Source organism: Artemia sp. Qi Xiang Cuo, chromosome 2 (assembly GCF_049724085.1).
Source record: "Artemia sp. Qi Xiang Cuo chromosome 2, ASM4972408v1, whole genome shotgun sequence".
Lineage (NCBI taxonomy): Eukaryota > Metazoa > Arthropoda > Branchiopoda > Anostraca > Artemiidae > Artemia > Artemia sp. Qi Xiang Cuo.
This window is the reverse complement of record NC_142795.1, coordinates 49,293,505-49,319,033: the sequence shown is the minus strand read 5'-3', so window position 1 is coordinate 49,319,033 and position 25,529 is coordinate 49,293,505. Positions and strand designations below refer to the sequence as shown.

At 38.4% G+C, this 25,529-nt stretch overlaps 2 protein-coding genes across 2 annotated transcripts in view; one reads left to right on the top strand and one right to left on the bottom strand.

Moving 5' to 3' along the window:
- Positions 1-25,529, bottom strand: part of LOC148955321 (8-oxo-dGDP phosphatase NUDT18) — a 210,832-nt gene that overhangs the window by 90,300 nt on the left and 95,003 nt on the right. Inside the window, 2 exon segments of the mRNA XM_089101510.1 lie at positions 12,249-12,319; positions 12,321-12,478. Of these exon segments, the coding sequence (XP_088957636.1) occupies positions 12,249-12,319; positions 12,321-12,478 (229 nt within the window).
- Positions 17,388-19,418, top strand: LOC148955326 (uncharacterized). Its single transcript, XM_089104926.1, has 2 exons — positions 17,388-17,772; positions 18,064-19,418. Exons 1-2 carry the CDS (start codon positions 17,388-17,390, stop codon positions 19,416-19,418), a joined length of 1,740 nt encoding a protein of 579 aa, XP_088961052.1.

Here is a 25,529-nt window from a genome sequence, read left to right as displayed (position 1 = left end):
TTGTAGAGCTTCAAGTAATGTGTCTTGTTCTTTGGACCTTGATACTTACGGTACAAAAGGAATTCTACCATGTTTTGCTGATGATGCCCATTTCACTGTAGCTGCTAGAACTGAAAATGAGCTGATGACTATGTTGAAACAAGGTATTTCTTCGATTGAAAAGTGGATGCGAGTAAATAAATTGAGACTGAATCATAATAAGTCGAATTTTTTGATTTATGGTAGAATTACTGGACATTATCCATGGATTAATAATATAGAAGTAGGGCACCATACTATTGTAAGATCTACTAGTACTAGATACCTTGGTGTTATAATTGATGAAAGCCTTAGTTTTAAAGACCATATTGCATCTGTTAACAGCAAATTGTCTCGTAATATTGGTATTATGCGTAAACTTAGGTATCTTTTTCCGTGTGAAATTCTGAAAATGTTGTATTTTTCTATGGTTCACCCATATCTCAAGTACTGTTGTATGGTTTGGTCGAAAACATTTGTAACTCACCTCCATCCGCTTTGTGTAACACAGAATATGGCAATTAGAGTTCTTTATGGTAATCAAATTGACATATCTGTATCGGTGAGGCATCTTTACCGCGAGTATAAAATTCTACTGTTAGCAGGAATATGTGTATTCTATAATGCTCTGTTTATGTTTAAATATTTAGCTTCGGAGTTACCATCATGTTTTTCAGGAATGTTTAGTCTTGCGTCTACTACTCACGATCATTTGACACGATCTTCTCAGTTGGTGCGAAGACCAGCTATGGTCACGTCTAGGTCTAGGTTTTCAATTCGCCATGTTGTTCCGTTAGTTTGGGAGAGTTTGCCTGAGGATTTGAGGACTGTTGGGGGTTTGCAGGATTTTCGTAAGTCGCTAAAGAACCATTGTTTTGATGTGTATATTTTGAATGGATTATTCCACGCCACTTAAGTTTTATTTTTGAGGAGGGTTTAGTTGCAGCTGAATATGATTATAATTATTATAATTTTGTTGGGTGTTGTTTGGAGGTTCGTTGGTTTTCGGGTCCGGTAAGTTGAGCTCTAATTATTTTTTTTTTTTGTTTTTTTTTTTCATAGGTGGGTTTTCTCCCGCACAAGCATTGCTTCAGGGACTCGATGATGTATATATATTTTTTTTTTTAAATAAACCCATTGTTACTTGTATCGGGATTATTTGGATTTTGTTACATTAATCACGTATTATATTAATCGCGTATTTAGAGGTGTTACACACCAAATTGCGTTGAAAATGAAAAGTAACAATAATATGATTGTAAAAAAGGGTTCTCGAAAGTTTAAATTAGATATAAAGTATTTATTTTGGATTCTACCAACATTAAATCCTAATTTATTCATAAGACATGAGTTAGAAGGTAAATTAGTTAAAAAGAGTTCATTTGAATTAAGATGGGAAGCGTGTAATACTTATAAACGTGATAATAAAAACGAGAAAGAATTGACATGGAGAGTAATTTCTAAAAGATATAATACAACTAAATTGTTATAATATTACAAAAAAACAGAAAAAGATGATAATGCTTCAGAAAATAATATGGTTTCTGATCATATGAATATGAGTAGAATTCTAGTTAGAGTGAATGGATATAAAGATCCAGAAGAAGATTTAAAATGTGATTTTAGTAAGAATAATGAGGATTATTCTGAAGCTTATCGAAGATTTTTAAATTTAGGATACAAACATCGGAACGTTGACAGTGGAATTATTGTTAACTATAATGACTTTAAAACAGTATAATCGTTGTTTTGTTTTGATGTTTCAAAAGATGAATCTAATATTCATGCATCTGGAACAACTGCTGATATAGAAATTAAACTTTTGATAGATGATAAGCCTTATATTCCATATAACATTTACTGCGTTATATTTTCAGAAAGAAAAACAAACATCGATGTCATTTATCATAAATTAATAAAAAACCCCTTTTCCACAAAAATAAGTTTTTCAAAGAAAAGTAAAGAACTCCATTAAACAAAAAATGATCAAAAATAAAATCGAATAATCTACCAAGCGTGAAACTACCATAAATCAGCATCGATAAATAAATGAAACCCAAAACGAACAGTAATTACAATAAATAACCGAGTCAAACTCAAAACGAGCAGAACATAATTTGCACTTTACTGAAAAAAATACAAATGAATGCGCATTGTCAGTTTAATATACATTTACTGATATTTAATAATCAAAATCTTAATATTATTTGATTTATTAGTTATAAAAGTAAAGACATTTATATTTTTTTCAGTAAAGTGCAAATTATGTTCTGGCCTTGGGAAGGCATAGGGGTTTTGAGCCCAACTTATGTTAATTTCTGCTCGTTTTGGGTTTCATTTATTTATCGATGCTGATTTGTGGTAGTTTCACGCTTGGTAGATTATTTGATTTTATTTTTGTTTATTTTTTGTTTAATGGAGTTCTTTACTTTTCTTTGAAAAACTTATTTTGTGGAAAAAGTTTTTTTAATTAATTTCTGTTCTTTTTATATTGACATAGTCTTTTCAGAGAAAAAGAAAATAATACTTTAAATCTTTTCGTTTTTTTTAGAATTTATAGTTTGGCCTGCTATTTGTATGCTGGAGAAAAATTTTCAGCAAATTTTAACAACATACACCCTTTTAAAAACCTGGACACAAATAGTAGTGTTTAATTTAGTTTCATACCTCCTCTAGTTTACCTGAAATGGAAAACTTGATACCAGTCGCAGAAAAATCTGTTTAGTTTCTTCGATCGGATGGATACACTTATGCTATTTTGATTTAGTTGAATTTGAAAAGCAGAAGTAGCCCCAAAAGTTTGAACATAATACCCTCAGTCGTTCTTTGGATACTGCTGAGATGCCTTATTGGTAATTAGAATGAAAACAGTACATTTTGATTTAATATTAAGGCAACTTTTATTTTTTAAAAAAAAAGTCAAATGGAAGGGGGGGCGGGGGTGGGGGATTAGTTTCCCTCCAATCACTTTCGACTATTAAAAAGGGCATCAGTCCTTTCTATTTTCAATCGAATGAGCCCTTTTCAAAGTTCTTACGACAACTCCTTTAATAAAAAGTGCCCTGATCTAAACAACAACAACATCAAAAAAAGAATACATTATGTCCACATCAATCCTTGCCTTAAAAATATTGAGCCTTCTAATTATTTTCGAATATTAAAAAGGGGATTAGGACTTTCGAATTCTAATCGAATGAGCGTTTTTTCAGTTTCTACGACAACACTTCCTATAAAGACCTTATATGGCCCCAGGGCATAAATTACAACTCTTACCCTATGGGCTGTGAGGGTGGTTGTCATCCTCTAAGACCTAGTTTCCAGAACTTTCAACTACGTTACACAAAATGGCTATCTCAAAATTTTGATTGGATGTGTCCGGGAAAATGGTGGGCGTGAGAGGGGCGTTAGTCTTTCTCCAATCACTTTCAACTATTAAAAAAGGCACTAGCCCTTTCAATTTCCAATCAAATTAGAGCTTTTGAAGTTTCTACAACATTCTTTTCAATAAAATTCTTATATGTCCCTCGAATATAACTTACACCCGTTGCCCAGTGGGCTGGGTGGGGGTGGGGGGTTGTCATCCTCAAAGATCTAATTTACAGAATTTTCCATTACGTTGAACAAAATGGCTATCTGAAAATTTTGATTGAATGTGTTTGGGGGAATTGTGGGCGTGAGAGAGGGGTTAGTTACCGTCCAATCACTTTCAACTATTAAAAAGGGCACTATTCCTCTCAATTTCCAATTGAATGAGCCCCTTTTGAAGTTTTTACGACAACTCTATCATCAAAAACCTTGTATACCTCCTGGGCATAACTTACAACCTTTGCGCTGGGGACTCTCGGGGGTTTGTCATCCTTAAATACATAATTTACAGAACTTTCAACTACGTTGAACAAAATGGCTATCTCTAAGCTTTGATTGAATGTGTTTGGGGAAATGGAGGGCGTCAAAGGAGGGTTAATTACTCTCCACTTACTTTCGACTATTAAAAAGGGCAATTTCAAATTCCAATCAAATGAGCCCCTTTTCAAATGTCTACAACAACTTTCTATATAAACCTTATATGCCTCCAGGGCAGAAATTACAACCCTTGTACTGAAAGCTCTGATGGGGTTTTTATCCTAAAAGGCCTAATTTCCAGAACTTTCGACTAGGTTGAACAAAATGGATATCTCACAATTTTGATTGGATATGTTTGGGGAGATGGTAGGCGTGAGAGGGGGGTTAGTTGCCCAGTTCAGTAAAAACCTTATATGTCCCCAGGACATAACTTATAACCCTTGCCTTGAAGACTATGGCGAGAGTGTCCTGCTCAAAGGTATATTTTCCTTAACTTTAAACTTCGTGGAACAAAATGGCTATCAAGAAATTTTGATCGGATATGTTTGGGGAAATGGTGGGCGTGGAAGGGGGTGTTAGTTGCCTTTCAATTACTTTCGACTATTAAAAAGGGCACTAGCCATTTCAATTTCCAATCGAATGAGTCATTTTGAAGTTTCTACTACAACGCATTCAATAAAAGCCTTATATGCCCCCAGGGCATAACTTACAACCCTTGCCCTGAGGGCTGTGGGACAGTGTCCTCCTCAAAAACATAATTTCTATCTGGAAATCCAAAACACTGAATAAAATAGCTATCTAAAAATTTTGATTGGATGTGTTTGGGGAAAAGGTGGGCGAGAGATGGTGGCTAGTTGCCCTCAAATCACTTTCGACTATTAAAAAGGGAACTAGACCTTTGAATTTCCAATCGAATGAGCCCTTTTTCAAGTTTCTACGACAAAGATTTCAATAAAAACTTATATGCCCCCAGGGCATAACTTATAACCCTTGCTCTGAAGACTGTGGGGGGAGTGTCCTGCTCAAAGGTATAATTTCCTGAACTTTATTTGCGAGGAACAAAATGGCTATCTTAAAATTTTGATTGGATGTGTTTGGGGAAATGGTGGGCGTGGAAGGGGAGTTAGTTGCCTTCCAATTACTTTCGACTATTAAAAAGGGCACAAGCCACTTCAATTTCTAATCAAATAAGCCCTTTTTGAACTTTCTACGACATTGCGTTCTATAAAAACTTTATATACCCCCAGGGCATAACTTAAAACCCTAGTCCTAAGGACTGTGAGGTGGTTGTCATCCTCGAAGACCTAATTTCCAGAACTTGAAACTACGTTGAACAAAATCGCCATCTCAAAATTTTGATTGGATGTGTTTGGGAGAATGATGGGCGTGGGGGGGGGATTCTATTGGTTCTTCAATCCCGTTTGACTATTAAGGATAGTACTAGCCCTTTAATTTCCAATCGAATGAACCTTCTTTGGAATTTTTATGACAAGGCCTTCTATAAAAATCTTATATTTCCCAAGACCATAACTTACAATCCCTGCCCTGAGAGTTCTGGGGGAGTGTCCTCCTCAAAACATATTTTCTATCTGGGAAACAATTATGCTGAACAAAATGGCTATCTCAAAATTTTGATTGGATGGGTTTGGGGACCGGAGGGGCGTGGGGGGGGGCTAGTTGCCCTCCAATTACTTTCGACTATAAAAAAAGGCACTAGTCCTTTGGATTTCTAATTGAACGAGCCTTTTTTGAACCTTTTACGACAACACCTTCTATAAAAAACCTTATATGCCCTGAGGGCATAACTTAAAACCCTTGCCCTGAGGGTTGTGGGGGAGTGTCCTTCTCAAAAACATATTTTCTATCTGGAAATCAACTACGCTGAACAAAATTGCTATCTTAAAATTTTGATTGGATGTGTTTGGGGGAATGAAGAGCGTGGAGGGGGGTTAGTTGCCCTCCAATCACTTTCGAATATTAAAAAAGGTACTAGCCCTTTTAATTTCCAATCGAATGAGCCTATTTTGAAGTTTCTACGACAACGCCTTCTATAAAAACCTGTATACCCCCAGGGCATAACTTAAAACGCTTTCCCTGAGGGTTGTGGGGGAGTGTCCTCCTCAAAAACATATTTTATATCTGGAATCAACTATGCTGAACAAAGTGTCTATCTCAAAATTTTGATTGGATGTGTTTGGGGGAATGATAAGCATGGGGGGGGCAGGGCTAGTTGCCCTCCAATCACTTTCCACTATTAAAAAGGGCACTAGCCACTCCAATTTTTAATTGAATGAGCTCTGTTCGAAATTCCTACGACAACTCCTTCGATACGAAGTGCCCGGGTGGAGAAAAAACACATTGTGCCCACATCGTTCTTTACTTAGGCAGCGCTAGCGCGCTGCCTATGATTACATGTTAATCTATATATTATTTCCGATCCTGAAATTTATCTAATAAAATCGTCACCTTATAAATGGAGAAATTGTTAAGAGAAATGAAAATGGAAAATAAACACAATCGAACCGTTAAAAAAGAAGACTTGGATCTAGGAATTGAATACGAAATTAAAGCAATGAAATGTGTAAAAACTAAATATGGAAATAAACTCGTTATTGCTTTCATTTTAAAGGTTAGGTGGTTGATTTCTTTGCACCAAAAAAAATCGGATTCTACACCAGCTGATTTTAAAAAGAAATTAAAAAAATAGATAAAATTATGATTTTAAAGGTTATAGAAAGAAACGCTAAAGATAATAATAATTATTTAGATATTGATATCTAAACATCCATTAAATATTAAATCATATTAAATTGTTACATTTTATCAGTAGTAAATATAAAGTATTGAATATAAGTAAAATATGCATCAAATTCTCTTATTCCACTATAATTACTGTACTACTAACGACTGTAAGCTATGCAGGCTGTCCGTTGTTCACATATAAGGTTTGTTATTAGGAAAAAGGGACAAGTTTGATCTTGGGTCTCCAAAAAGGCTTAGGGTATTAAGGTGAGACTTTCAGGAAACGTTAAGGAGGATGTCGAACAAATTCCAAACACTATATGGAGGATGGTTGTCAAAAGACGTATTATCACTATCTAAGGAGCTACTAAGGGAATGAGTTGGCACTTTCGGGGCATGTTGAGGGGGATGTTGAAGAGCGATCGAAGGGCAACCAGCCCCCTCGTTCTTTTGAAATACCCCCTTAACACTGATAGAAATTTTGGAAAGCCATTTTCTTCAAAATAATCAATAGGTCTAACAATTATGTTCCAATGGATGCCATGCCCCTAGAGCCTTTGGAGCAAGGAATATAAATTATGTCATTTGTCCGTTTTTATATACAACATTTATTACTGGGAAAGGGGGAATATTTAACCATGGGTGTGCGCAAAAAGGCTAAGGGTATTAAGGTGAAACTTTGGGGAGTATCTTAGGGTACGGTGAACTAAATCAAAAGACGCTTAGTGCATCTAGTTTATGAAAAAGGCGCATTTGCAATATCATGGAAACGGGTAAGGGTTTTAACTTAAAACTTTCAGGGCTAATACTGCTGCTACTACAACTGCAACTGCGACTACTTGCAAATACTACTACCCGCACTTGCAACTACGACTAAGATGACTTGCAGCAAAAACTACATGCAACTGTGACTACATACGACTTTGAACTACGACTACTCGCCACTGTAACTACAACTACTTTTACTTGCGACTTCTTTCATGAAACGTTGAGGGGAATATTAAACAAAATCAAAACACACTACGTGGAAGCTGGTTGTCAAAAAGGTGTATCAGCAATGCCTACGGTAAAAAGCCCTTTGGGAAGGGTTGCAAGTCATACAATCTGCCCATTGTATAACACACAGGATTTATAATTGGGAAGTGGGGGGGGGAGAGGGTAGCTTGATGCTGGGTGTGTCAGAACAAGGGTATTAAGGTGAAACTTCAGGGAATGTTAAAATAAAACAAGACACTATTTGCATCCAGGTTATCAAAAGGGCTTATCTGCAATATCTTAGAAGCGGCTAAGGGTATTAAATTGAAACTCTGAGGACAACTATTGCTACTAATGCTGTGCCTGCAACTGTTACTACTTGCAACTGCGACTGCGACTATGACTACTCACAACTTCGGTTACGACTACTTGCGGATGGGATTGCGACTACTTGTGACCGATGATGGAATGTGACTGCAATTGTAGCTGCTGGGAACTGCTACTATTTGTGACTGTGGCTCAGGAAAAAACCCAGAGGGTGGATAACGGGGATACATCCCCCCCCAGAAATTTCCCCTGAAGGGTCGACGTTCTTATGGATCTTGAGTAATCGTATAGATCAAAAAGATAATGTACGCTGTAAATCTTATTGTGATGAGGATAAAAACTGAATGATTTATTCATTTTATAAAATAAAATTTAGAACAAAACTGTCTTAAAAGATAACCAAATTCATTATGGGTTTTTGATCCCATTGATGTAGACTAATGTATTCACAACAAGTAGGTAACGTGTGACAATTTCCACATGAAAATTTTTGTCTTGTGAAAATGCATTTGGAAACAATGCCCGATGGATGCCAAGTAAGCCACGTGCTGTTATAACCTCGGGCTCCTAAGATCATTGAATTTCATTTAAAGCACGTGTGTGCTTTTTCAGTGTTTATATAGAAGTCTACGCCACTGTTTGTTAATTAGCCTTCCGTCATTTCAAAACGAAAATAAAAAATTATAGACTTTTTCAAAAAGAAACAGTTGGTTGATAGCAGACCTTGGTTGGTTGATATAAACCTTCGTTGGAATGGGAAGCAATTAAAATACTTAAGGGGCCAAGGTTATGATGGAGCTTCATCTATGAGCGGCCAGTTTCAAGGCTGGGCTGCTGTACTCCGTGAAATTTTTCCCCATGCAGTCTATGTTCACTGTGCAAGTCACTCCTTAGACTTAGCCCTGTGTCATTTGTACAACATACCTGTTAAAAGAAATTGTCTAGGAACTTTGAAAGAAGTAATTAATTTCTTTAGAATTTCACCTAAACACCCAAACATTTTCAAACAGATTGTTCAAGAAATTAATCTTATCACATGAACAAAAAGAATAAGATTGAACACATTTTGCGAGACTAGATGGATGGAGCACTTAAAAGCAATCATTTTGTTTATAGAGATGTTCATTATTATCTGTAAGGCTATGAGGGAAATTCAAGAACATCCTGATTTAGATTCTGAGTCTTCAAGCAAATATTATTCTTTGTTATCTATTATTGAAAGATGCAGTTTTTTTGCAGCTATGGTTAATGTTAATAAAGTTTTTAGTTTGTCACACAATATGTCGACATCTTTGCAATCAGAAACTATATATCTCGTATACTTTCTCAAAATGCTTCATCCAGTTTTTACAGAGGGGACTGAACTGTGTCAAGATTATGAAATCAGCATTAGTGCCCAGATGAGCTCCAAAACAAAAGTATAGGAATAATTCCGCAACAGCGTTAGAGGATCCTGAAACGTATTACCGACTTTCTGTGTTTATTCAATTTATGGACTACTTTCTGCAGCCGCTGCATCAGCAATTCCTTAGTCATAGAAAGTTGATGGAGTTACTGCGACACCTAATTCCTCAGCACTGTATTTCCCTCGATGAGGAAAAAACTAAGGATATATCGAATACTCTGACTAATTTTTGGTATCTTGATGCAGACAGCTATAGGGGAAGCTTGCAAGCTGAGTTATGTCTGTGGAAGAGAATGTGAATACAGTCGGGAAACTTGGCACCAAAATATTTCATAGCGTGCTTAAAATAATGTGATAAGAACATTTTCCCCACTCTACAGAAATGTTTGAAGATTGGTGCAACAATTCCCATCACTACGGCTACGTGCGAGGGTTCTTTTTCTACCCTGAGAAGAGTGAAATCTTATACCAGGAGTGCCCCAGGTTAGGAACGGCTTAATAAATTGGCCTTATTATCCATACACAGGGATGTTCCAGTCAATGCAGAAGACGTTTTGGAGAAGCTAACCCACAACAAAAAAAGGCAACTTGATTTTATTTTATAATTACATATTTACAGTGCTGTCTCAGTAAAGATAAAGTTATTCTAAAAACTTGCTACTTGCAATAACGACTGTCACTATTTGTATCTATAACTACTTTGCGACTGCGACCACTTACGACCGTGACTACCTACAACTATGGTTAGAGCTGTATTGAAAGGAGGGTAAAAGTTGTTACACTATATTCTATCGATAAAGGATGACATGTTGCCAAATAGCCTGCACACCATGTTCTATCAATAAAGGATGACAGGTTGCCAAATAGTCTGCTTTTTGGCCATCCATCTGGGGCCAAGCAAAAAGCAGGTCGTCCCCAAACGGGATGGTAAGTGATTATAATGAAGGATTCAAATAAAATTGTTAATTCGTAGGAGAGCGTAAAGAGAAGCTTTCAATAGATCAGAGTGGAGGATTGGGCGCAGCTCTCAGGACCTCAGGCGGCTTGGTGGTACGCTGAGTTCTTAGTCGTAGTAGCAGAGTGAAAGAACGACATTCTCTTTTCTGAGTCAAACTTAAACATAAACGCAGCAAAAATATATTTGGAGGGTCACAGTCATCTGTTTGTGGTCTTCCTAACTACACCACTGATGGACACAAACTGTAACTTCTTAACATACACTTTAGTTTTGAGTATTTTTTTGTTATTAGGTTTTAAGCCTGAAATTCGGAAACAAGAAATCATTCATAGTCAACCGTTGCATCACTAACATTTCTAATAGAAACTTGATTAAGTGCTGTGGCTATCTGAAGTCTTATAATTTTTATCATTTGCATAAAAATACACAAATATTCTAGGAAACCGGAATCCATCGGAGTAGAGATCTTTAGATTGAATTCGGATTATATTCGGAGTTGGAAAAAAATTTCTACCAAGCTATTACCAATTACGAGCATAATTCGTATCTGGATATTTGTTTTCAACTACCTATTGCTACTATACCTTTTAAAATATAACAGAACACTGAAAGGAGTAGCGTACAATATATGCTTTCTTGTACATTTACATGAACAGAAAACTGTTGGAGCAATAAATCTCAATGTAAAGATACATTCAACTCCTCGTTCTTTTCAAGCAAATTTTCTCTAAATCCCTCATTTTGGTATTGACATTTTTAGATTTTGAGTTACTGGCTGTTCACACAGTAGGTTTTCCAACTTAATTGCGGGTGGAAACACTTTTTTTTTGTCGATATTTTTACTTGCGACAGGAAACTGCGGAAAGAATGGGAAGCAAAAGAAGAAGGTCGAAAGGGGTGATGCGAGTTTTTTTTTTGGGGGGGGGGTCGAATTAGTGGTAGAGGGATATCAGGAAGTGCTAACAAAACTTAGAAGTGTAATATCAAAAGTATAACCACTACGGTATAGAAACATTTTAAATGATTCTTTTAGAATGCAGTTATTTTTACGTAGAAGTTGCACTAGTGGAGGAAAAAATATATAGCACATTTTACGCGTACAAACGATTAAGAGTTCGATTATAGAGGAGGAGAATCTTCACCATTTCTAAATCAGCATTTTCAATGTCATAATCTCGGTAAGTCTACTTTGTTTTGTGTCACAATAGAGGGAATGAATAAAAGGCTTTCAGAAACATTTTTGCTGGGAGGGAGGGGCGCAGTAGCGGTTCTGGCCTGTCTTGAGCCCAGGGGAAAATCTTTATTATAACCGTTAGATTATTTATTCAAAATTTTGCGCCCAGGACAAGGCCCCTCTGTCCTTCCCCTAAAACCCACTCTGGAGGGGCAGGAGGCAACACAGTTTCGACTTCTGTTTTTTTCTGTGGAGGGGGAGGGAACAATTTTTCTCCAAACCTCATTTAACAATGTAGGCTGCGTTTTTTATTCCTGTTTCATGCCTATCGTCAGACAGGCCTCACTGCTAGTTAGTTAATATTTTACAAAGGAGTGTTGAAAAGATTCCTTTCTTCGAATGATTTGGCTTAATTTATAACTTTAAGTTCCTCCGTAGTAAATAAGACACGATTCCGCAACCACAGAATTGAGTCATCGTTACTGCTTCTTAGACACGTGTAGAGCGATCACGCGTCCCAGATTTGTCCTCATTCAAAATTAATGGCTCAGGAATCTCGTCGAACCCAGTCAGGATTGCCCTTTGGATTCGGAAAAATGGTCTTAGCAAACATAACAAGAAAGCAAAACTTAGTTTCAGATGGAAATGCCAATAATCGTGACAATAAACAAGTTCATTATGGAAAAGCAACTTAAAACCAATCAAAAAGCTTTATAAGGAAGGATCCGAACAAGCAGCTTGGAGTCCTCAACTTGCATTAAGTGAATAGATCCCATATTTGAATTACCAATTTGTTTTTTACTTACTTGGCCATTTTTCTTCCACAAATGACCAATCTCATTAACAGACGTCCGTAATGAGTGTTAACCGGGAGCAGACATAGGATGTAGCGTTCCTTTAGCTAACTTAAAATGCCTGGCTTGTTCGACCACTGCTATGACATCTCTTGCACGTAAGCTAAGTTCTTCAACTTTACTAACCCATTTGGCTTGTAGCGATTCGCTGTCGGCTTGAGATGGAGTTTTCAGTTTACCACCTGCAAAATAAAATCTCAGGTTAGTAATTTCAGGTGCACAACTTTGAAAGTACATACAGCAATATTCTCACCATTCAGAAAAAGTATCCGGCAAAAAAAAATGTCTTTATTATCTGTATGTCTCATGGGAGCACAACTTGCCATTCTGTAATTATTCAAATATATTTTTTTCTTCGACTGCGCAGGTAGCAATATTTACAATATCCATAATAAGCAAACCGCAAAAAAACCTATCTTATTCAGTGATTTTGTTTTACTTAAAATACGTTTTAATATTGTCAGAGCAGTGCCAGTAGAGTGATCTAGTGAACAAGCCAGTAGAGTGATCTAGACAAAAAAAAAAATTAATGCAACAAAAAAAAAATCAGGTTTAAAAATTATTCCAGGATGACAAGATGCACTAAAATGAGACATGTACAGTTAATATAGACAAAAGACAAAAATTCGTTCCTTATTCTCACAAGTTTGATTTCTCAGATACTTACTTTGATACCCATCGCCAGCAATTGGCTGCTACAAAATTAAGCACTGAATTGGTCTTACATGGAGGGACTGCGAAGATGTTAATATTGTTCACCAGCCATTGTAGGCTATATCCGTGATTGACAAATTGGATCAAAGCATATGCGTTTATACTTGTCCAAGATCCTAGTCAGAGCGCCAGATTCTGTATTTCGCTTATTTCGATTAGTACCCATGCCGGAAGTTACACAAATGTTAAGGGTGGATCCCAGGGTAGTCGACCATGCTGAAAACGAATATCGTAAGGTGCATGTTCGCCGTTGGGGCGTTTCTGAGATATGGGCCAAAAACACCAAATTTGGCCTATAATGGGATTCGACGATTCTAATTTTTTTACAGATAAGATTGGTCAAATCCAGCGTACTCTTACATCAATCGAAAGAATAGACTTGGGGCTACATGAATATGATTTTTGTTATAAAAAAAAAAAAAAAAAAAAAAAATAGTACACTTTTTACAGCGGTTTACATAGGAATTTTGTTTAGTAACCAGCAACCTAGCGGGAATTTTTTTTTTTCATCACGTGACAGCAGGTAGAATTATTCATTCCTGGACAGATAGAAAGTCATTGACCCTGAAGTGATGATGTAATACTGTCAAAGTTTACAGCTAATTAGTGTTATTTGTGCATATAAACAATTATTTTATGGGACACGATCGGTTTGTTAGAAGTATGGCTCAAAACATCGACAAAGGTGTAGTTTTCGGGTTCTTGGGTGTCAGTACCGGATAGCAAGTGATCTTGGTATCACGACGATTCAGAAAGTTCGCCCACGTTCCACAGTTCGCCACTCTACGCCTCATTTTGGTCAAGTCGTTTAGGACGTTTAGTCAAGGTGGTCCGTCACACAAACTCAGTGGTGATAAAGATAACATTACCTAAGATAACCATGAAAATTGGTCAATGTGACAGACGGTGATTATTAGAATGTTCACAATCATGTTTGACAATGCAAAACGGATACGTCAGCTACAGTTTATTAGAGCTCTTTCCGTCCCTTCTTAGCTAGAGTCCTCTTCAGGCTCATTTTATCTCAACTCAATTTTGTGGGAAGAAATCATACAATCAGATATTTAAGGAAGCATTTTCAATTCTTTTTCCAGCTTGAGCTTAGAGAGGACCCTTGCAAAGATGTGCCATAATACAGCTCTAGTAAAATGTAGCTGACGTATCAGTTTTGGATGGTCCAATAATTCACGCTTTACGTACTTTATCTTTTATCCACTCTTTTATTTTACAGATTCTGAGAAATCGTGAGAGAATATCCCACAAAGTATGCAGCGGCTGCCATTTGAGCTGACACCATAGTAAAAAATTCAGATTATCAGTCAACTACAGCAAGCGTGTGATTTGCCAGGATGTGACAGAAGATTCCCTCTACAGGGTGAAGAATGTTGCAATCCTCGAAAAATGTGCATCACGTCTGCGCAGTGATCACTCTGCCGACCTTGCAACTGAATTAGAAAACGTTGATAGTTTTTTGCAAAACAATCCTAAATGGCATCCATCATGTCGGAAGGATCTGTACAGACTTGTACCCAATCAGCCAGTGAGCGAAACCAATACAAGCAGATCCTCAAGGAGCCTTTTTGCACCAGAATTTGAATATCGACAGAAATGTGTCATTGGTGGAAAAACACAGAAGAAAGTTAGCGGACAGAAAGTACCACTGATAAAAGCTGCCAAAAATGCTAGGGCACACAACATTTATGCAGCCGCTACACAGCTCAGAGAAGAATTCCCGGATGTGTTCCTCCGTTTGGACAATGGCCTCGGTTGTAGCATTGACATGGTAGCAAGTGATGTTCAGTACCGCATCGTGTGCTTACTACAGTTTATGAAAAAGGCAAGTGCCCAGCTGGTGAAACAGACGTACGAGAAGTGCATTTTGAAACTTATTAAGGAAGACTCTGCGGTGAGACTCTGTCAACTGCGCACTTCATTTGTTTCAATCTTGTATAGAACAGACCCAAAAATCAGAAGAAACTATCAGTCAACCCGCTTGAAAAGAATACTTTTACAGCATTACGGAATTTCTCTGAGCGTCATTTTGCAGCCGGGACATTTTGACATCTTTTTCTTCGCGAGAGAATTTCTGCTGAGAGTTTAATCGTTGCTATGAACAGCGTTCAGCAAACCGTCGAAGAGGAGTTTGTGCGTGTGGGTTCCGAAAAGATGGCAGCAGCAGTGATTCGAGCTATTTTCAAGATATCTTGCCAGTGGTGACAGCCGAATCCAGTGACTGCGATGCAGAGTTTGACATTAGTTTGAAACAGCGCTCGGACTTAAAGAACTCAGTTAAACCCGAACAAGTTTCAGTGAACAAAGACAGCAGACCACTTTCCGGCAACCAAAGCAATGGATCGCAGGCTCCATCGCACCGGTGTAGCACTAGAAATAGTACAGTGTTTGGCAACAAGGATAGAAATACACTATCCACTGCAGCCAAGATTTTGAAGCGAGCAATCACTGATCAGAAGCTAAACGCCAAAGCAGAAGACGTGCAAATAACACCCGACCAGATCTGCCAAATGATACCAAAAGAGCTCCACAACTTTCTTGTTTACCTTCTTGAAGAAGAAGAACGGTGGGACAATCCTATAGGTAAAACAAGACTGTAACCCGCTTGCGAAGAAGAAAGCTAAACGCCAAAACAGAAGACGTGCAAATAACACTCGACCAGATCTCCCAAATGATACCAAAAGAGCTCCACAACTTTCTTGTTTACCTTCTTGAAGAAGAAGAACGGTGGAACAATCCAGAGGTAAAACAAGACTGCATGCCGAAGACAGAAAAAGACTTATGAACATAGCCCAAGATATTTTATTTTTCGGGATTTACGTTGAAACCCCGAAACATATTGGGCTTTCAGTTTATGTTTATCATAAGACTAGAAGCAGAGATATTCTTCAAGTTCTGAAAAAAAGTGGTTCTGGGGTATCGTACGATACCATTCGACGACTCCTAGCAACAGCGGTAGACGAAATGAGGACTCACACCACAGCAGACAGCGTCTATGTTCCTCCTGGCATACTAAAAGATGATGAGTCTTTGATCCAATTCATGCATGACAACCTCGACTGTCTATGGTCTTCCCTCGATGGCACATCGACTCATATTACTAGTATGACAATGGTGCAGACCTCGGAACTCTCAAAAAACACCCAATCAAAAGTCGCCGTGTCATCTAAAAGCCAGAGAAACAGGTCAGTTGAATGTCTACCGAAAGAAAAGCTTGAAATCAAGTGTCAGGGATCGAAGGTCTTAAGGAAAACGATGATCGAGAAAGAACTCCTTCCTGTTAACTTACTTCTCGAGAATCCAAAAGAAATTAGACACTTGGACAAGGCAATAATGCTGACTAGAGAATGCCCAACACAGCTTGTGGCCTCGGAAGAGAAAGTCCCCCGTCGTTACCAAGCTATCGAACGATTTGCAGTAAAGTCTCGAAGGAAAATGTTCCTAAAAGCAAAGTGTTTTACTTGCCTTTTCCTCATGAAGCACCAAACAACCATGCCACAGTCGAAAAATCTCTGCAAACGTTCATGGCGATAAGTAAAGCTGTCGGATGTGACGATACGGTGGTCACGCAAGATCTCTTCATTTATCAGCTAGCACAGGGATTGAAAAGTAAATACCCGGATGGGAGGCTTCCACTTCCTGCTCAACTATCTTAAGGCAGTTGGTAAAATAATGGACAGCTCCGGACTCAAAGAGATTATAGTGCAGACAAAGCTGCTGCTTCCTGGTACTTGCGAAAAGGTATTTCAAGGGAAAAGCTACTACCAAGCTTTCAATGCCTACTTCATACTGTACGAGGTCTTGCTAGCCCTCTATTGGGAGTCCTTGGAAGAGTATTACTCCAAAGCACAAGAAGACATCCCGTCTGGACCAGCTGGGTAGTGCCATTGAGTTATTCTGGACTTCATTGGCAAACGGTGCTGACGCGCGAACTGCACTTCAGGAGGCAAACGATACCTTAATCACTTTGGCTCCCACGATGAATGCCTTCAACACCCTACGAAATGCGTCGCCCAAGTTTGCTTTCTAGCAGCAGTTTTTGGAAATACTTGAAATAGCGATGCAATTCATTCATGCTGAACGAGACTGTGACTGGGAGTCTCATTTGATAGCAGCTGCTCGGATGGTGCCATACTTGGCGGCGGCTGACCATCCTCAGTATACAAGATGTCTCATACAGTACCTATTAGACATGCGAAGTTTACCAAAAACCTTTTCTGATGTACACAGGAAGTTCATGAAAAGATACTTCGTAGCAAAGAGAAACGCACACAAAGTTCACGGCCACTTGGTCCGATCAGATACTGGAATGTACAGTGAACAAGGATGCAAAGGCGACGGCCGGAATAATAGGAGAACAAATGGATGAGACAGACTGAAGCTTTGATTCTTACCTTACCGATTTCCGCTGCCATCAGCAATGGTTTCCTGCAAGTAGTCAACGTATCCACAGAGACACTGAAACATCACAAAGACAATCAGTCGACGACGATGCGATTACAACTTTCGCGAGATAGAGTTCAAGAAATTTTCACTACATGTGGCAATCCGTTAAGCAGAGTGGAGTTCGACCTAGCGAATATTGTGACGTCAGAAGTTGTGGACGATGAGAAGATTGTTTCTGATATTACTTGCGGAGCAACAAAAGGAAAAGAGGTGATTGAGGATTTTCTGTGCAACAGGAAAGAAGATGTGAAAAAGGTTGCACTTCGAACTTTCCCTTCAGAGAGGAAAACTCAGAAAGTGAAGGGTGTCCCTAGAACCGATCTCCTGAGCTTTGAAGTAACAGCCTTGAAGAGAATCATTACTGCTCAGTTGAGCTATGGCGAAGAAAAGGAGAAAGCAGTTGCATAGATAGTCACAAAAGAGATTCTTCCTTTCCCTCCATCCATTTTTGAACATGTTCCGCAACAATCAACCAAGACATCCTCTGGCTGGAAAATGAGGACGGGGAACAAAGCTGTGCTGTTGAACTGGCTAAGAAAAAAAGGAGGACTTACAGCTTGGCCGGCGACTTTGAAATCCAAATAAACAATATCAGCTACAGTACACATCATTGACCTAATTTCCAACATAAGGTCATGTCGGCCAGCTAGGTTTGAAACAGTCAAATCCTTCGCGGAAAGATTGCTTCTATCGTTGCTGAATGATCTTCCAGTGGGTATTCCTGAAGTCCACATTGTCGCAGATTGGTACGACGGGCTGTTTGGGAAGCTCACGGACACCGGAGAGTCGATCTTCTTGAAATCAGCATGCAGACTCCGACGAGGGAAAGGGAAAAACCTCCAGATTTCCGCTCTTAGCACAATTGAAGAATGGGATGCCGTACTTGCAAGTTCAGCATCTAAAAGCCGGCTCCTCGAAATTTTGTATGAAACCTGGGAGCAGATGGGTGATCAGCTTCTGAACGCACTCAACCTTTTTCTCTCAGGTGGGTTCAAGGAGAGATTCAAAGTGTCTCTTGTCAAGCGTGGCTGCAGTCCAACTTTGGCAGAACACTGTGACTACGAGGAATTCTTGTCCTCCATCCACGAAGAGGCTGACCAGCACCTTATTACATATGCCAAGTACTCTAGCCGTTATGCTTGTAGTATCGTTGTGCATGCCAAAGACGCAGACGTGGCAATAACCTGTGTTCATTTTTTTGTGGAAGAGTTTCAAGCTGAGGGACTGAGCGAACTTTTCTTGAAATTCCCGACTTACATTATCCTAGTACACGAGCTGGCGGATGGAGTCCACTTGTCCAAAGAGAAGCAGATTATGTTAGCGTTCGTGCACTGTCTGTCAGGGTCTGACACAACGAACTTTTTCTTCGGCGTCGGGAAAGCTTCTCTCTTAAACATCGCGGCGTCTCCAACTTTTCCCTCAAAAATAGTGTTTGTGACAGAGCGGATCAAGGATGCAGTAGGGAAGCTTTCAGTCGACGCGTTTACAGAAGTTTCCGACCCACCAAAATCCCTGGTCATTGAAATTTACGGTAAACAGGCCGGATTCAATCTGGCCAGTGTAAGGGCTTACATTTGGTACCAGAAACAAGATGTGAGAAGACTGCCACCTTCTGACGACACCTTCGAGCCATGCATACAAGGAGCTATATTCGCTACATGGATAATCTTGTCGTCAGTACAGGATCGGCCAAGCATTCCACATCCACTCCTCCATGGATGGAAAATGGCGGAAAGGGGAGTAGATGCGGTCGTTCCAAGCTATAAAGAAGCATCAAGCCTGGAAGCTTACTGCAGATGCAAAAGCGGAAGATGTGCGAAGGACTGTAGCTGCTCAAAAATGAAAGGATGTTGCAGCCTATGCTCCTGCCATGGAACGAAGAGGGCATGCAGGGAGTCTGACCTTGTCCCATCTGAATTCTCGGAAGAAGAATATGAGGAATATTTTTGAAAGTTTTATTTGATACCTTTTACTTTTAGTTACAACAGGTTCCTAATCAGTTACTATTACCCAATTTTACGGGCAGGCCGAGTAGGACAACTCCAGTGCGCCGACTAAATCCATCTGTGAAGCAGAATTCTTTCATGTAGTAAATAGCTCAGTCGTATCAGTGGCAAATCAGGTCCCAAAAAGGTAATTAAAGACCCCTTAATACACCAGAAAACATATTCGTTCATTCTTAAAAAAAACTTTTTACTCAACATTTTTTTTAAACCTATTTTAATTTTTAAGTAAAAGTTAAAAATTTTAAACAGTTAGAAAGTTTAAAGTATTCCTACCCTTTGAAGAAAAAATAAACTGTGTCCAATTCCACGATACGGCTAGTGATCATTTCAGTGACAATACAAAAAAAAAATTCGCAGACCTTTTAAAAATAATAATAGTTCATATTTTATTTAGCTCAAATTGTACGGAACTGAATGAAGTTTCTTTTCTAATATGAAAAAAAATATTCACCTTGAAGAAATTTCGAGTTCTTAGTCTTTCTTTGAGATATTAATCGAATTTTACAGCACTTATTTTGAAGCTGCAGTAAATAGAGAAAAAAATAGTGTTTTTTTTTAAATTAAAAAATCATATTCTTATAGATCTAGATCTCCTCTTTCGATTGATATAACATTACGCCAGATCCCTCAACCCAATAACTCGCAAAAAAAATCCTGAATCCTCAAACTTATTTATAGACTAAATTTGACGTTTTGGCCTATATCTCAGAAACGCCGCAATGGCGAACATGCGCCCTAAGATATTCGTTTTCAGCATGGTCGACTACCTTGGGATCAGTCCTAAGCGTTTTAGTACCTTCCAGCATGGGTGGGTGCACGATACAGAATCTGGCGCCCTGACTATCCTCAAGAGGCAAGAAAATTAGAACACAAGAGGTGATACGATGTACCCTTCGCACATGGCCTACTGGATCTCGAAGATTAGAGGGTTCTAATACACGCTATTGTATAAATGTATTATTGTCTAAAAGGCTTAAAGTAGTCACATAATCTTATCAGGTAATTTGTTTATGCGAAAGGTAGCCCCTATGACTCCTCTTTTAGCAGATTGCGAACCAGTTAGCCAAATCAATGACAACCTTTATTGTTTCTTACAGAGTGTTTACCCCATGTTCAAGGATGTGTCACAAGCTAAAATCTGGTCACAACAACCCATACCTTGTCTGAAAGAGCTTAAAAGAGAATGTCATCTCTTCTCTACCAGGGGGTATATATGATTATATGCTTTGCCAGAGGAGTTCGGGTGCTGTGGGTGATTCAGGAGTTTCAGATCGCTAGTAGGGTTGAGTGAAGTGCGAAATCTCGCCGCCATATTGTGACCTTCTCTTCTCTATTTGTCAACGTATGACCGTCTACAGATCGACCAATTTGGAACTGTTTGCAAAACTTCTTTCCAATGACCTCCCTACAAGCCGATATAGCTTTTATATATCGTTTCTTCTTTATCCTTTCTTAACGTCTTGAGGTACCTCCACCAAGAGCTTTTTTGTCTCAGCTTACAAGAACATAGCATTTCAGTAACATCTTAAAATAGGCGGAACTTCTAGCCATAGCTGTTTTTTTTCATGCACGAATGTCGGGTTTGGTGTTTATGAAACACTTTAGAAACCTTCTAGGCGGTTTTTGAAAATATCGATGCAACTGGAGCAAAGAATAGCTGACATCATGATACCACAAGCAACTGTACGTATCGCTTGAAAAGTTGCAGGCCGGCAAATTTTAGATACTGTGATGAGCCCTACCTCAACATGAAGTAAAATAAGTACAAGTAATTTAGTCCAGAAAACCTTTAGTGCGACATCTCAGTAAAACTCACAAAACCAAAGAATTTGATATTTTCTCAATACGATCCCGCAGTTGTTGTTTATTAATTAATATTAATTAATTTATTTGAACCCTCTATACATACAAAAAATGCACTTAGAGGAGTATGGAAAAAGAAATTTATAAACATTTATCAGCACTATATAAACAAAATATAAACACTTATCATCACAAACACTAGAAAAAAGAATAGACTAACAATGACTCCACAAAACGATTAAAACATCCCAACGGAAATATATACGACTGACTCATATCACTGTCTGAATCTCCTCTCTAAAGCACCCATCTTATCATACATCTTAGAAACACCGTATCGTTTGGAGATATGACTTGTTACGATACCAAAGAGGAACACAAAGAAAGTATTAACAAAATTTGAAAAAAAAACAGACCGAATTTGTTGACGTTCAGACGTGGTAAAAAATTCCATAATGACACCAGAAAAAATACTTGGGGAGCAAAAAACGATTTATATAGCTGACCAAGCGTTTTTTTGTCAAATTGACCTTTAACTTTAGAAAAAACGTCCATAGGACTTTCTCAACTTCTCTCTCAACACATTTATTGTTAATGACCTTGTTGTTCGAATTGAGGTCCCGAATGCAAGTCCAAGGTACTTGAGTGACGCAGTGGCAGAAATTGCATCATGGCCAACTTGAATTTTTAAATCGGGAGGGTGATGACAACCAAAAACGAAAAATTCAGTTTTAGCAGAAGCGACTGGCAGCCCGATGTCAGACAACCCGGCATAAAGGCTGTTCACAGCAGCCCGCAGTGATTGCAGATCATCAGACAGGAGAAGAATGTCATCTGCGTACGAAAGGTGACTTTCGTCAATGAATGTCTCGATAAGAAAATGCGGTATTCTGCGGGTTGCACAGCGGATGGCATTGTTAAATATTTCAGGACTTAGCCCTGTTTCGCTCCGCGACGCACAGACATCCGGTTGCTATAAAGATTTTGCACGCGGACACGTATGCAAGAGTTTTGGTACCATTGCCACTGGGAGGCACAAATGAATGGGTTTACCCCACTCCTCAAAAGTGCTAAAACAGCTCGGGAGTGTAGGATCGAATCAAATGCTTTAGAAGTATACTATTGCACAAACATATAAAAGTTTCTTCATTCTCTCATACCTCTCCAAAATAGACACGACAAATTCATGTGCATTCCCAGACCCAAAACCCGCACGAAAACCAAACTTATAATTTCCATGGTCACACCTATTCGAAATTTTTAAAAGAAGAATCTTTTCAAATAATTTTTCAATAACTGAACAAACTGTAATTGCACGATAAGAGTCACAATATCGAGGGTCCTTATTTTTTTTTGGGACACCCGTCACAATGCCCTCATATAGTGCAGTCGGTATGAATTGCTGCGCAATACAAGCTCGGAAAAGTAGCGTCATATGCTCAACTAGTTTCGCAGTACCATAAATCAAATATTCTGATTGGAGTCCGTCAGAACCAGGAGATTAGCTTTTTTTAAGGAGACTAATTATCGTAAGAACTGACGATGGCGTGATAGAAACAAGATTTCGGCTATGATCTAGTTGAGAAAAATGGTGTAAGAGAATCTGCCGAAAAGTGGTGTCCAGTGGCGGGGGGCTATCAAAGAATAACGAGGAGAAGTGTTTTTCCCAGGAAGTTACATCAATAGGGTTACAACGCGAAAATGACGATGAAGTGAACTTTGATACTTTGTTCCATAGTATCTGCGGATGATTTCGGATATCACGAGATAGAATAGATACTTGCCTTCTTTTGAAGACCTGTAAAGCTTTCCGGTACTCTCTTTTAGTTGATTTCAGGATCCTAAAAATTAAACCAGATCTGGGGCGATCACAATCCTCCCAGATCTTAAACCAAAACTTGTGACGGTTCTTTGCAAGCTGTAGCTCTGGTTCACCGCTCCAGCCCTTTTTCCATGTACCAATCCTAATTCTCTCAGATGGTACTGCCGCTGAGGCGGCTACTTTAATCGAATGACTAATCTCAGCAAGATAACAATCTAGATCAAGGCTGCTGCCATTCAGCGTTGTAGAAAGAAGGTGAAAAGGAATTTTGATTTTAGACAGCATAGAATCCAAAACACTTTGATATAGTGATATATCGATATTATCCCAATTCATCTTCCAAAACCACTGAGGCTGTTGACTGATTTGTGGAACAAACAAATTCATACAAAACTTTAAATTTAAATGGTCACTTGTTAACATATTATCAGAAACGTCAACAATGACGCTCTGGAGTTCCGGGATATTCGAGAGAACAAAATCAAGATCAGAAGTGAAACCAGAATGGAGAACATAAGAAAAAGATTTGGACTTTGAAAGCCAAGATACTTCGCTTGGTATTGAAGAAAGGAGCAACTGTGTAAAAGGTGCAGCAGCATCTTTGAGGTCTGAGTTGAAGTCACCACATATAACAAGCGATTTATTTGATGACTTAACTTTATGCAGTAATTTTGACAGGGACACACAAACTAAAGCATATTGTTGGCTAGAATATTGTTGGCTGTAGAATTTCGACAATTAGTTGGCATATAAACACATACAAGAACAATACTACCTAAATCAACTGCGAGGTATAGATCTCTAGATTCAAAACAACTACATTTAAACTTCCTATTTACAGCAACTAATGAGCCACCAGATGGACGGCCAGTAGTATTTTTAGCAGGTCTAATAAAAAATAAACGGTCAGACGAGACTTCTAGCATCGGGGAATTATCCACATTAAGTAAGTGTTCGGCTAAATATACAATATCATACTTAAATAACATGTTATCAAGAGTTCTTAATTTGCCCCGGGCACCATTAAATTCTGAAAAAATACAGAAACTATTTAACTAGGACTAGAGTCCGTATTAACACACACGGTTTATAGTTTCATTTCTAACATCAGGCCCTCTAACAGGTAGGTGTTTCTGGACTTCTGAGCACGACGGACTGTTGCTTCGGTGACTGCCACCACAGTTGGCACAGGTAAAGGACTGTGCCTGACAACTCCTTTCACGGTTACTATGATTGCCGGCAGATTTGCTGCATTTAGTTGGATTAGAGCACTCTCTAGCAAAATGACCCAAGCCTTGACAATTGTGACATTGCATCGGTTTCTCGATCGGCAACGTAACTCGAAATAAGCCATATTCAATCTTGATTCCGTGTTTAACAGCAGGATTTAATTCATCTTTAGTTATGAATTTTAGCTGGACTACGGATGTGTTACCGAATCTGGTTGCACTGTTCACACTGCTAACAAGAATAGGTATTTGTGAAACGTCATAGTCTTGGTCCATCTTTATATTACCGGCATACTCGTGCCTCACTACCTTCGCTTGAATTTTTTTTATGTGCTCGAGTTTATGTGCTTTCTCTTTTTCACAGGCCCAATCCTACGAGCTGAGTAACTATAACAGCTTATGTACGGTTTAAGAAACAGAAGAAAAAGCAATGATGAACTAGATTTATGTTGTCTGAGCAACCTGAAGTGTTGTAGCAACTTTTGGTAGCATTTGCTGACAAGTATTGCGGTAGCATCACTTCGGTTGTGTTCCTTTACCATTACTTAAAAGTTGTAGTTGTTAGCCCCCGATCATTTTAAAACAGTATGTCGCTATTAGAATAATTAATAAAAAAAAAGAAGAATTGACACGTTCCTTAAAGACTGTCTACGGTGTAACTGTCAAAAACGAGCTTCAGTCTCTACTTTAAGGTACCCAAAAAACTGTTTTCTTTCTAAATTACACTGTATCTACAAGCTAACGCTATGTTGCTTTGCATCAAAATGTAAATAAAGTTCAAAAAATCAGGAAAGCTAAGACTGCATTACTTTACCTACAGATATGTCACTCATTTCGTGTTTTTGAGTTACTTAATGATAAACAGAATTTGGTTCAGTGTATGTCACCGGGATTTCCAAAGAAACACTTTACAAATAATTGCAAAACTCCAGTATATCATTGCGTTGCATCATTATTTTAACCTCAAATACATCAGGGAAAAACGTAGACCAACTAGATCCACTATGTAACTTCTCACCCCCTGAAAATGAACGTTCTCTCCGACTTTAAACTACAAGCTACTCTCAGGATATGACAAAGAAACGAATTTTGTGTTGCTTCAAGTAAATCTTAAAAAAAATAATAGCCAATTGGTAAAAATATTTACCCCCTATAAAATGAAAGTGCTTTACGATTTTTCCTTAGAAATCATTCCCCGTGA